Source organism: Petromyzon marinus, chromosome 19 (genome assembly GCF_048934315.1).
Source record: "Petromyzon marinus isolate PM22_M1 ecotype Great Lakes invasive population chromosome 19, UKy_Petmar_22M1.pri1.0, whole genome shotgun sequence".
Taxonomy (NCBI): domain Eukaryota; kingdom Metazoa; phylum Chordata; class Hyperoartia; order Petromyzontiformes; family Petromyzontidae; genus Petromyzon; species Petromyzon marinus.
The window spans coordinates 9,938,878-9,952,719 of record NC_133685.1 but is presented as its reverse complement, the minus strand read 5'-3'; the positions used below and the strand labels follow the sequence as shown (position 1 = coordinate 9,952,719).

The 13,842-nt window shown below is 45.8% G+C and overlaps 1 protein-coding gene across 3 annotated transcripts in view; it reads right to left on the bottom strand.

Annotated features, from left to right (window-relative positions):
* LOC116943854 (voltage-dependent L-type calcium channel subunit beta-1-like) overlaps positions 1-13,842 on the bottom strand; it is a 174,170-nt gene that overhangs the window by 48,369 nt on the left and 111,959 nt on the right. For all 3 annotated transcript variants that reach the window (XM_032957113.2, XM_076068143.1, XM_076068144.1), the window contains one exon: positions 9,992-10,111. In XM_032957113.2, coding sequence (XP_032813004.1) covers positions 9,992-10,111 — 120 coding nt within the window. The remainder of the gene's footprint in view (positions 1-9,991; positions 10,112-13,842) is intronic.

Here is a 13,842-nt window from a genome sequence, read left to right as displayed (position 1 = left end):
GCTTTTGACTTAGTTCCGCCGTGACTCAGCCAGACGAATGAACGTAAGGTTCGTGTCGAGTCTCAGCTGGGACCGATTTAGCCTTTGACGTAAGAACGCTCACCCACCTTCCCGCACAACAAGGCAGCAATTCTTTATTTTATTCCGAGCTGCATGAAGATGAATTCTTCCCTGGCAACAAATACCTATTAATGTACGGGAGTAAAATAATCCATTCGCCGGACTTGTTTTGCAGTACGTAACTGCGCAGTGCCACGCTTCCCAATGACAGCGCAGGAACGGTTTATTTATTTTCATGTCCATATGCTTGCCCTAGCCTCTATCATCATCAGCAGCAGCCATGATCAATCCACTGCTGGATGAAGGCCTCTCCAAATCGTCACCGCCTCTCACATTTCTGTGATGTAATAATCCTAAACTAAACTATTTTCATTTTACCAGGTAAGGCCCACTGAGCTATATAGCACTTTTTCAGAAGCGACCTGGCTATCACAAATGGTAGCACAATGAAGTGGCTTATCACGTGGAAATGTATGGCAGCCAAATACTCTAAACGCACGTTTCTATATGTGGAGAGTAAATTCGGAGGACGCGGAGAAAAATACACCCGACCACGAATAGAACATGCAAACTCCAAACCCACGACCTCCTGCATACCAGGCGGGGTCGGTAACATCTCACTACCGTGGCATTCTACCTAGCACCATCACATTGGAGACACTTTTTATGTTAACTTTGTTTTAAGCATGACAGGCTTAAGGGCTTCAGTCTGGTCATTAATATACACGTTTAAATATGTCATTATCATCATCATCATCAGCCATGGTCAATCCACTGCTAGACAAAGGCCTTCCCAAGCCACCGCCATCTCCTATGATCCTGCAATGTAACGGCCCTCCTGGCTCTTGCACGTGAGCTGCGTTCATCCCTCCATCTCCTCGGTGTGCACACTCCCAGGCGTGTTCCAATCCTTGGCCGCCACACCATTACTCTTGACCATCAGCCATCATCTCTTCGAGCGACGTGCCATGTCCAAGCCCGCTTATACTTTCCCTAACCTATTGAACGATCTCATAAAACCTGCACATCTAATCAATGTGTTCCGCTGTCCGTAGAACATCGTAATTCCAAGCGTCCATCTCCCTATGCTTTCTTTTGCACGATTCACGTTGAAATGCATGATTACGTTTTATTATTAAAACCGCAGGAGTATTTTGTTTTTAAACAATTCACGAAAGACTCACTGATTCTCAAGATTCCTTTAGGTGCTTACTGCAAAGTGTGTCTGGCTAATTCGTGTTTCAAATTGCTTTTGTCTGTCTCCCTGTATCTCTTTACATAAGCACCACTTCAATACACACCATCAACAATCACCATCCATGGTCTTTGTATTGAGAACGTGGAATGGAGATGAGTGTCTGGTTACCTTATGATGCATTTACCGATCAATAGTTTATATGTGTCTATGGCCAAAATAACCCAAAATGTGCTTGATTTCATTAGATCTCTGAAGGTGAGCAAAGTCGAGCCTGTATATTGCTCGTGTGTGACTTGAGGAGGCTGTTATCTAGCAGTGGATTGACAAAAGGGCCATGAATGTAGAAGTGTATGGAGCTGTGTTAATATAAATTTTGTATATGTATGTGTACCAAATGTGTATCTACTTACATTTAAAATCTAACTTTCAGCTTGTTGTCAATCCACGGCTGGCTGAAGGCCTCATGCTATTTTGCTCATGGAGGATTGTTTGACTATACTTCACCACGCTAGTCAGTGCAAGCCGGCTAAGGGGGCAGGCCAGGACTCAAATGATGTTAGGCATGGCAGAGAATCAAACTCGCATCGTGAGGTTCATAGCAAATAGTTGCTAACCACTGCACCCCAGCTCCCACCCATATATCTAATTATCTTATATTTATCTTGCTTTCTCATTGTCTACGGTATCTATTTGCACAACAGTTTGACAATCAAATGATGGATGGCAGCCTCCCCGTTCTGTGTCAGTCATGGGGGTTGTTTGATCATACTTCACCTCACTGGTCAAGGCGGAATAGTTAAGGAGGCCCAGGACCAGTCCAAATATCACTCGCCACTGATGTTGATCAAGGAATGAAATCGAACCCATCAACGGGTTCGTAGCATAGTGCGCTAACAACTCTTCCACCTTTCCCTCCATACCATGTTTCGCCCTATCGTTCTTGAATACGTCCATGAATTTATCTGTCTGACGATATTGATACAAAATATAAAAGTGCAGCCCTGAAATTTCTTGCTCATGCCACTGCTGGTGGAAGGCCCTCCACAAAATTAAGCTTTAGAGACCTACCTGTAGAGGGAATGTTGGCCTACTCTTCTACACTGGCCAGATACCTTGGAAGAGATGGGAGTACCCACACTCTCCCCCCACCACATGGAACCTGTCGAACGACTAACTCGTAGTGAACCCTTTAATGCTGCTACGGAGGAGGAGGAGGGATTCAATAAACTTGTACCATTACTTCGACTGGCACGTCGGCACATCGAATGAAACCGGCGGACCTCTGGATTTCAAGCCCAGTGCACTAACCATTACACCACGACAGAAATGTTGCCATATAACAGCAGAAATCCTGCCATAGTGTAATGGTACACGTATACATTTTTCCTTCCATCTATTGGGATTACACATAGCAATCATTGGCCCCTACGAGCAGACTATGACCGACTGCAGGCCAGGTGCTGAGTCACCCTTCGCCCCCCACAGTGACAGCTGCCACTGTGGGTGCCCTTTCAAATGTGTTGAGATGAAGATGTAAAGCTCCCCAAGACTCTGCCGGCATATAGGAAGGGCGCTTTTAATTAAAAAAAAACATCGTTGCGATTATCTCCATATTAATATATCCATTTATCCACATATTTTATCTGGATATACCATTCAACACTGTCCATCCGTTCGCAAAAAATTGAGCAGGGCGGGGGCGAGCAGTGGAGGGTGGGCCACACACAAAGGGTCCCACCTCACACAGATGCAGTGCGAGCATTAACTGCCCATCCATTATTAACGCACGCCTCAATTATTCAGTATTATTTAGGCAACACACAGCACCGTGAAAGCCCCCCCCCCCAAAAAAAAATTCTCCACGGCGGTTTTTTCTATCCACCCCCCTTTCGAAAAAACCGGAAAGGATTTCAAGCACGCGGGGATAAAACGGAGGCGGCAAATTAAAAATCTCAGCAGGCAGCCGACGTGGAGAAGGGACGGGCAAACGGGCATGGCTCTGGCCTGACAGGCCTCTGGACTAGGAAACAAATATATGTCGCTGCGGGTGAGTAACACGTTACAAAGCGACTGCAAATATTGGCATCGAATAGCCAAGGAAGGCATCGAGTAACCCCAGCATTATTTCTGGTGATCGGATTACAACTTGCCAAGTAACGGGTTACCGCTTTTTTCAGATTACTTTTGGGTGTTTGGTTTAAAATAACGTTACAAGCGCAACTGCAGTGGAGAAATTATCGTGTGGGTGGCTAGGGTTGATGCGAGGACATCAGCGGCCAAGGAATATAGAGTGGGTAACGATATAGAGTGTACATGCACAGCCCGTTTTATGTCAATCCACTGCTGAATGATGGCCTACCAATGCCTTGGTGGCCGTGATAAAAAAAAAAAATATTTGACTATTCCTCACCACGATGGTCAGCGCGGGTGGGTGAAACTGAGCGGAGCGAATGCAGAATAATACTTGATGGATTTTGAGGCACTGCCCTCTACTGCCTACAATGCCCACAACAACTGCTGCATGCACGGTGGTCACCCATCCAAGCACGTGGCCTATTAACGGCAACAATAACGTCATCGGTTGTAGTCGATCCACCGCTAAATGAAGGCCTCCCCAAGCCAACACCATCATCATAACAAGGTAGTGATGATAATAGCTGGAACTGCAGTCATTCTCACCAATACCACCGTGAACACAGTTTTCTACTTTTCAATTGCCTTGCACAAACACATGCTGACGTTAAGGAAGCCAATCAATAGCTCTTAAGGCCGTGTCTGCATTGTTCACTTAATGGCTCTGAAAGCTGTTCGCTCGGCATTGTAATTGGACTCGCAGGAGCAGACGTAGGAAGAGCCCTGGTGGAGAACGCCTGACGTTTTGCTTTGTTTAAATTTAAAACAAAAAGCTGCCCCATTTCCCATACTGTATTTAAGGTCAAAGTGTATCTCTGCTCAAGAAAGCATGGGGTGGCATTCATTTCCATTGGTAGCCTTGAGCTAGAGGAATAAATACCATGCGTCTGTGGTAGGTGCCAGTTAATTATATCACTGTGTAACCATTTTTTAGGTTTTTTTGGTCCTGGGTAGTAAGTGTAATTTCCTAAGTGCTTATGCCTCAAAAGTACAGACAATGTCTATTATTCCCCAAAAACTTTGCTTTTGTGACCAGAACATTGATATTTTTAAATTGATCTATTTTCCAGAACATTCCAGATAGATTCAGTACTGAGTAAACCTTGGAGTAACTTCTAGAACATTATAGAACTTTCCAGTAATATAAATAGTAGTATAAATACAGGGGCCTTAAGCCCACCAGTTCAGTTTATTTACAGCTGCCTAAGTGGATACATATCTGCATTTTTCTGAGATGGCATCAAGAGGCTGCAAGCATCCGGCAGACGCATTTAGCTCTGTCTGCAGCCAATTTATCAAGACAAAAGCGAAAAAGTACTCTGGAAGCATCTGCTAAAATGTGCGAGGCCTACAAGGCATATTTCGACATGCCTGTCGGGGATCAAGGCAAACCCTGGGCACCTCATTTCACCTGCTAGCAATGCAAAAAACTCTGGAAGGTAAGATGGACAAATGTTGCTTGGAATTTTATGTTCTAAAATTTGTTATAAAAATGTAAATTGTCAAAGTTTTTAATTAAAAATATTTTACAATTTTCAATGTTATTGAAAAAATATATCATATATGAAAAATGTTGCGAAAATCTCTTACACATTAGTCATTGGTGAAATAAATGTATTTTTTGTAGAATGTTACAGGGGGGAAAAGAGAGCCATGAAGTTCGCTTTCCCAAGAATTTGGCGGGAACCCACTGACCACTCAAACAACTGCTACTTCTGCATGGCGGACCCTTCCAAACGTCGGACTGGCAAGAATGCATCTGCTCTCACGTATCCGGACCGTCCTTCATCCATCGCCCCGGTGCCACACTGCCATGAGCTCCCCATACCCACTCCTCCGGGGAGAGAGCAGCCTTCTTTAGAAGAGAGCAGCAAGTCGGAGAACGAGGAAGACATTGTAAATCCAGATGACAATTTCAGAGGTGGAGCTGAGGAAAGAAACCCATACTACCCCAACCAAAAAGACCTCAACGACTTGATCATAGATCTTGGTCTCACCAAGTCCAATACCGAGTTTTTGACATATAGGCTCAAGTAGTGGAACTTGTTTGATGAAAGTGTGCAAGTCGCAGATCAGAGGAAGCGTCACCAATATTTTTGCAGCTTCTTCAGCTGTCAAGATGGGCTCTGCTTCTTCCACAATGTGACCAGTCTGTTCGAGGCAATCGGAATCGCCTGTAACCAGAATGAGTGGTGCCTCTTCATTGACAGCTCATCCAGGAGCCTCAAAGCCGTGCTGCTGCATAATGGTAACAAGTACCCGTCTCTTCCCCTGGCTCACTCGGTGCACCTCAGACGATTACAACAGCATCAAGGCCTTGCTGGATGCCTTGAAGTATGATGAATACGGCTGGTAGGTCATTGGATAATTCAAAATGGTGGCATTCCTGATGGGTCTCCGAAGCATTTTTACCAAGTTTCCCTGCTATCTTTGGGACAGCAGGGACACCAAGGCGCACTACCAGAGGCGGGACTGGCCACAGCGGACCGAGTTCTCTGTGGGGAGGAACAAAGTCAAGTGGGAGCCACTGGTGGACCCCCAGAAAGTGCTGATGCCACCACTGCACATCAAATTGGGCCTTATTAAACAGTTTGTCAGAGCTGTAGATAAGGAGTCGGCAGCCTTCAAGTACCTTCAAGACTTATTCCCAAAGCTGTCTGAGGAAAAGGTCAAAGCCGGTGTCTTCGCCGAAACACAGATAAAGAAGATCCTGGAGTGCAATGAATTCCCCAAGAAGCTCACTAGTAAGGAGAAAGTGGCTTGGGACAGCTTTGTCGCAGTGGTTCGTGGCTTACTGGGCAATCACAAGGTTGAAAACTATGTAGAGCTGTATTCTTGGTTCTTTCGGTAAAGTCACGTAGAAGGGAAACAATAAAATAATAAAAATATAAAACAATAAAATTATCACGACGTTTCGACTGCAACACAAGCAATCATCATCAGGTGTGAAAACCACAGCAAGAAAATTTGAAAAAAATGGCGTTTTTTTAACGTTAGCACCATGGAGAGCGATTTGGCAATTATTCAGATGGACGAGTCCATCTATGTTTGGAAAAGAGGAGGGAGGAGACGAAAAATAATGGATGCGGTCTGAAAGCCACCATAAGCGTGAACAATCAATTAAGACCCGAAATGGTTTATCAAATCCTTCCAATGATTGCTAAGCATCTTTTCCGAACATAGATGGACTCGTCCATCTGAAAAACTGCCAAATCGCTCTCCGTGGTGCTAATGTTAAAAAACGTCACTTTTTTCATTTTTTTTTGCTGTGGTTTTCACACCTGATGATGATTGCTTGTGTTGCAATCGAAACGTCGTGAGAATTTTATTGTTTTATATTTTTATTATTTTGTTTCCCTTCTTTTTAAATCAAAATTTGTGGAGCTGGTTGAGACTCTGGTGAAGAACTACGGCACAATGGGCTGTAGGATGTCCCTCAAAGTCCATATCCTTGATGCTCATCTTCATAAATTCAAGGAGAACATGGGAGCGTACTCAGAGGAGGAAGGCGAGTGCTTCCACCTGGATATACTGGACTTTGAACGCCGCTATCATGGACAGTATAACGAGAACATGATGTGAAGCTTTCGTGACTACAGGAATCCATACTCTTTGGTTCTTACGAAACATCGTGAGCTATATTTTGATTTAAAGCTTTCGTGACTGCAGTAATTCATATTCTTTTTATTATTTTGTTGTTTCCCTTCAACGTGACTTTACCGAAAGAACTAAGAATATCGTGAGCTATGATTATTTTTCTACTTTACCGAAAGAACCAAGGAGTAGAGAACATTATGGGAGACTACATTTGGGGGCTGATTCGTGAAAGTGTTTTACAGTATAATCGTAAATCTAGAAAAACTACTCACTTCTAAATCTTTTATAGTCATTTTTGTATTACTTTAGTATAAATACAAGTACATTTTTATTAATATGTTTTTTTCTGACTTTTACGTGAATGAAAAGACACAAATTCGCCCATTTTATCATTCAAAATAAGTAAATTTCAAAATATCACTATCCTGGTCACAAAAGCAAAGTTTGTGGGGAATAATAGCCATTTTCTATGCTTTTTACGCATAAGCAATTACAAAATAACGCTTACTACCCAGGAACAAAAATTGTGTTACATAGTGTTACCACTGCTTTTTACTTTCCGCAATAATAATTTCAGCCTGTAACACGCTGCACAGTCACGCGGAGGCGCGAGGAACCACAGACAAGTGGGACGACATCCAGGTGATGAGCTGGCGCCAACAAGTGCCCAAGCTTTGTGGTCCTCTATATATTCAGATATTTTCAGCCGATTAACGAGTACTTACATGTGGGAAGAAACCGGAGCACCTGGGAAAAACCCACGTGTGTGAAAGGGTTGACACTCCATCCCACACAGATGGAACAGGTGGAGTGCACATTTGATCAGTACTGCCTTCTCCCGGAAAGCCAGGGTATGGTGTGCCTCAATGCCCGTGGGGACAACATTTGCGTGATCCACCAGCCCTTGTCTCCAGAGTTCTGGATTACAGGTGTGCGCCACCGCCGCCCGGCAGTGTGGGACTGATTTTATGGATTCCATATGGGATCGAGGTGGAATCGTGATAACACCCGTGCTTCACAGCAAGAAGGGCCTACGTTCGATTCCCGACTCAAGACACCTTTCTGTATGGCGTTTGCATGTTGAACTTCTTTCGCGGCATATCAAACAAACCGTGCGTATTCGAGGTGTAAGTTCTCCCCTTTTTCTCTCTGCCTTCTTCTAAACGAGCTTCCTCCGGGTTCTCCAGTTTCCTCCCCATAGCTAACAAAAAAGACCATTCAATGAAACTGGTATTGCAAAAAAACATCCCATTGTTGAAATATTATCCACTCAACTGGTATTACACATCGCAACATCACCACCTACTTCAACACCTGGCACGACTCTCCTGAAGAAGAGGCTCGAAACTCAGTGAGGCTTTCCTGGGTAAACAACCGTTATAACAATAATGATTGACTGATGCGAGCGATGACTGCAGATCAAACACCCAACTTGCTGATTGTGAGGCAAAGTAAAAAAAAATGAATACTTTGGCAGGGGGATTGGTGGATCACACAGCAAATATCAAATGCCTGAACCGTTTTTTTTAAGGCATGCTTGAAATATTCGCAACCCTTGGGAGCAAAGCCAGGTGTGCCTATATCCAACATGTGCTTGTATCAGAAGTTACCCTTGCTTCCCCCCCCCCCCCCCTCAACAGTGCAATGTAACCATGTGTTGCTTGTATTAGAACTGTGTATAAGGTGGTCTTATACCTGTAATCAACTGCATATTGCTTTTGGCAGCAAGGTGGGTTATTTACGTGGGAGTTTTCAATGAGAAATGATAAAGTTGGTGTCAAATAGCACAGAAACTGTGCCCCATCATAGTTGCACGAAATACAGACGGAAAATTGTATTTCCATCCGGCCAGGTGGCTCAGCAGGAGAGCAAGTGGCTCACAATTTGAAGGCTGCAAGATCAAAATCCTTGCCGGGGTTTGACTCATCATACCACCATGCCTCCTCAGTCGATGACATGCACACCGCTTTGTTGAGGAAGGCAACGGCGGTTGTGAAATGGACGGACTCGCCCCTGTCATAAGGAATGTGGATTTTCCACCGCCGGCTCAGGGCTGTAATCTCGGAGATGAGCAACCGGCCTCCACGCTCATTTGAGCAAGAAATCTTTTTGACTTTTTGTCGGGACTTTCCAGTAAGGTCGAAATAGGTTGAGGTGTGTGGGTGGCTCAGAAGTCAGTGCCGAGTCCACACTGCTGGGATGGTTGTGAGTTGACATTGATTTAACACTTGATTTGATTAAATTCCAGCTCTGAAAATTAATAATATCCATTTGTCTGTGATGTGACAAATATTCTCACTGCAGAGTATATGGGAAAGTGCTGCCCCTACGATGTAAAGGATAAAAAGGCCAATTGAAGGAATTTAAGAAGACCGTTAGGCTTGCCGCTCAGTGAGTTTCCAAATGTATTTATCATCGCATAACACAACACCCATAGCACAACTCGAATAAATGATTGTGGGTAAACAAAAACACCAAATTCAAACGAGGTGTACAATTTTTATTTAATTTAACCTTTGTAACGGGCAGTTATTTTCAAAGGTGCAGAATGATTCGGAGGTACAGGAGATCACAGACAATCGGCGAAGCAGCCAGAACCGGTGGCAGCATTTCCCAAGCTCTGTGGTCCTCCATCGGGATGGTTGGGCAACCTCATTAATGAGTACCTATGCGTGCATTTGGAAAGCGATGAAAACCCACATATGCAAGGGGGTGTTGCGGGGGAAGGGGGGGGGGGCAGGGAGGGTGGCACTCAATCCCTGTACACAAAGAAAACGGGCAGGGAAATTAATCCACTTGGTGACCACAACGCCCACGATTGTGTGTGACCCACCAACCCTCGCCTTCACAGTTTGTCGTCCTTCCACCCGGCACCTCCAATTAGCGCGGTCGGCTATGTACGGTGCAAAAGAAGTTCAACATACATACACACATACACACACACTGTGCCAGATTAGCGGTGGGCAGAGCAACCAGACCCGATGGCCTCAATCAGGGTCTGACCTTGGCCTTCTCGAGCTGGGCTAGCGCCTGCTTCTCGGCCTCGCGTTTCAGGTGTTCTCGCTCCTCTTCCAGGGAGTTGTCGGAATCGGATGGCCGGCTATTGTAAGAATCTGCTGAACCCTGCACACAACGACACATGCAAACGCGCACACACAAGCGTGGGCATTAATACAAAGCACGTGCATTGCAAAGGCACAAGAGTGCACGCACATTACAGGCAAGGTGGGTGACACATATTCTTCTACGTGACTTTACCGAAAGAACCAAGAATATGAATCCCTGCAGTCACGATAGCTTTAAATCAAAATTTAAGGTGTGTGATGTTTGTGCACAGCCGTTGTGTCAATCCAGCACTGGATGAGGGTGTCCCCGTGCCGTGCAGGTCATGGGGGGGGGGGGGTTATTCGATCATACTTCACTACACTGGTCAGAGCGGCTTGGTAAAGGCGGAGAGCATAGATGTGGGATCATAGAAGTACAGCAGAACAATTTAATTTGCTGCACTATTCCTCTGCTGCCCACCACACCGCCCCAAAGTCCTATGACAACCTGTTTGTGCATGGTGGTGACCCATGCAAGCACTAACCAGGCTCCAAATCCTGGTTAGTTTCTGAGAATTGAAATCATTGGGTGCTTTTTTTTGGGTGATTTGGTCATAGACTTGTCTAATACAAGGGGATAATGACACACATATGAGCACGGACAATAAAATAAAAACATCCCCTGTGTAACCTTAGCAGACTGTAGGGGAAACTGCTGTTAGCGAGCACCTATGAAGGCCGGCACGGCACACAAGGGGGTGGGTGGCCAACACAATGGCCTAGCGCCTTTGTCTCCCCAGTGGCGATATGTACACACCGCACCAGGTACTCATTTGAGGATAAGTCGACCTAGGGGAGGTCCAGAACAAGTGCAGGATCTCCGAGTTCGTAGCGCAGTGCGCTAATCGCTATACCACTGCCAGTGACACAAAGCGGCACATATGCACGTGCGTAAATACACTCACAGGGGCAGCACCGCATTCGGCCACTGAAGTTAACACACTGCACCTGATACTCGGCTGTGGTTGAGTCAACCTAACGGAGGCCTACGATGGGCCCAAAGACGACTTGTATCAGTGATCGTATACATGGTTGGAAAATCAAACCCAGATCACAACTTTCGTGCTAACCACTCTGCCACTGATGCCCATCACACAACAACGTGCACAATAGAGGCCAACATTGACACACAAATGCACACGCAACGCAATGTTACATGACAAAAAAGCATACAGTATCTCAGAACCAGAATATTTATTTGTACTGGAGAAATCCGATGAGCAATAAATCTATTTTGCACAAATGTTCAGTCGGGGCAGGGCAATTAACCAACAATGGTCAATGGATTGCAGTATCCAGCGTGCTAACAATTACACCGAGGCAGCATCCCTCCCACAAAATTGTATCAATTTTATCTACCCACGTTTTGAGATGGGCTGAGATAAAATATAAATTAGGTCAGCATTGAGGTATAATGCGGTGGCCACATAAGTATGGAGGACTGGTGGCAAAAAGCGGTGAGCACACTGCACTATAAAACCTGCCTGAGTTTGATTCCCAGCCACGGCCAAAATCAGTGCTGAGTGACATCTGAACTGGTCCTGGCTAACCCACGCCACCGCTGGTTAATTTTCTTAGTGCAAAACATTTCCTCATAAATCTACACTGACCTGGGTGGTGAAGTATGGTCAGTAATCTCCCATGATCTACACAGCTTTTGGAAGTCGTGATCCAGTCGTGGACTTACAAAGAGCTGTAAGTGACAATTGTTATTAACACGAGTGTATATTATGAAGGAAGTCCAATGTGCAAGTTGGCATTGCCCAATGGTGTCATATACTGCACTGGTCTTTGAATGATTAATGCTATATCGAGCGGTAGGCAGGTCCATCACTTTGATGCGTTAAAATCAAAGGTGCTCATTGTTGTAGAATTCTCTTTGAGGTTGCAAACACAGAACTGATTGTGAAATAAGTTAATGAGTAATCATAAATAATAATATTCTGCATGAGTTTACTCATGGAAATCTTCATAGAGTCTCAAGATTCCTTCTTTGGAGTGTCCACTTCCAGTGGGCTATTTTGAGTGGCAAGGCACCAGCGTGCACAGAGAAAGCCATGATTACAAGAAGACAATGTTCAAAAGTTCCTTAGACATTAATAACCAAATGCATGTACTCCCGACTATAGCTGCACCTAAATTGTGCTGCAGTTGTGTGTGGGATATACACACACAGCGGGATGATTAGTCGACTGAATGTTGTAGTCGACTACTTTTTTGTGCTCAATTACTCTGGCCCCCTCCAAATGAAGGCTGCCCCCACATCCTATCGAAGGCAGGAAACCCCCTGCAAGCCACACCCAGTGCAACGCAGCTGATGGTAATGCTGATATCGATAAGCCCCGCCCATCACTTCCCCATAAATCGTCACGCTTTTTTTCCCAAACAGTCGAGTAATTTAACCAATAATCGGACAGCCCAGCTCTAACCTGAATTTCAAGTTTCTGGCCATAATTGATTCGTTTATATGGCTCCGCTATAAACTATGCACGAGCTCCCCTCTCAAATCAAGGATACCATCAGTTCAAAATCGCTATGCTGTGTCCGACAGAGTATGTACGTCCAATAACCTGCTCATCCAAACCAGAACCAGCCCCGTCCTGGCTGAGCGGCGTTTTTCCGTAGCTGCACTGGCAGCCGTCTGGAACCTTCTCCCACTGCACACACGCAGCAGTAGCAGCATCCAAGTACCATCCACCTTAAAACAGCAGCAGCTCAAGGCTCTCACCCTATCCAGGCTCTCACCCTATCCAGGCTCTCACCCTGTCCTGGCCCTCACCCACGTCCTGGCTCTCACCCTGTCCACGCTCTCAATCCTGTACAGGCTCTCACCCGATCCGTCTCTCACCCGATCAGACTCTCAACCAACCAGTTTCTCACCCGTCCAGACACTCACCCGATCAGACCCTCACCCGATCAGTTTCTCACCAGTTCAGGCTTTCACCCGTCCAGACTCTCACCCGATCGGACTCTCACCCGTTTAGACTCTCACTCGTTTAGACTCTCACCCGATCAGACTCTCACCCGTCCAGGCTCTCCCCCGTCCAGACTCTCACTCGATCAGACTCTCACCCGATCAGACCCTCACTTGATCAGGCCCTCCCCCGTTTAGACTCTCACTCGATCTGACTCTCACTCGATCAGACTCTCACCCGTCCAGACTCTCACTCGATCAGACTCTCACCCGATCAGACTCTCACCCGACCAGACTCTCACTCGATAAGACTTTCACCCGTCCAGACTCTCACTCGATCAGACTCTCACCCGATCAGGCCCTCCCCCGTCCAGACTCTCATCCGATCAGACTCTCACCCGATCAGACTCTCACCCGTCCAGACTCTCACTCGATCAGACTCTCACCCGATCACACTCTCACTCGATCAGACTCTCACCCGATCAGGCCCTCCCCCGTCCAGACTCTCACCCGATCAGACTCTCAGCCGATCAGACTCTCACTCGATCAGACTCTCATCCGATCAGACACTCACCCGTACAGGCTCTCACCCGATCAGACTCTCACTCGATCAGACTCTCACCCGATCAGACGCTCACCCGATCAGACGCTCACCCGATCAGACTCTCACTCGATCAGACTCTCACCCGATCAGGCCCTCCCCCGTCCAGACTCTCATCCGATCAGACTCTCACCCTATCAGACTCTCACCCATTCAAGACTATTGAGCTTTGGCTCCTGCCTCAGTTGATCCGATTTGTGTAATATACGCACAATATTTTTTTGTCAAATCAGTC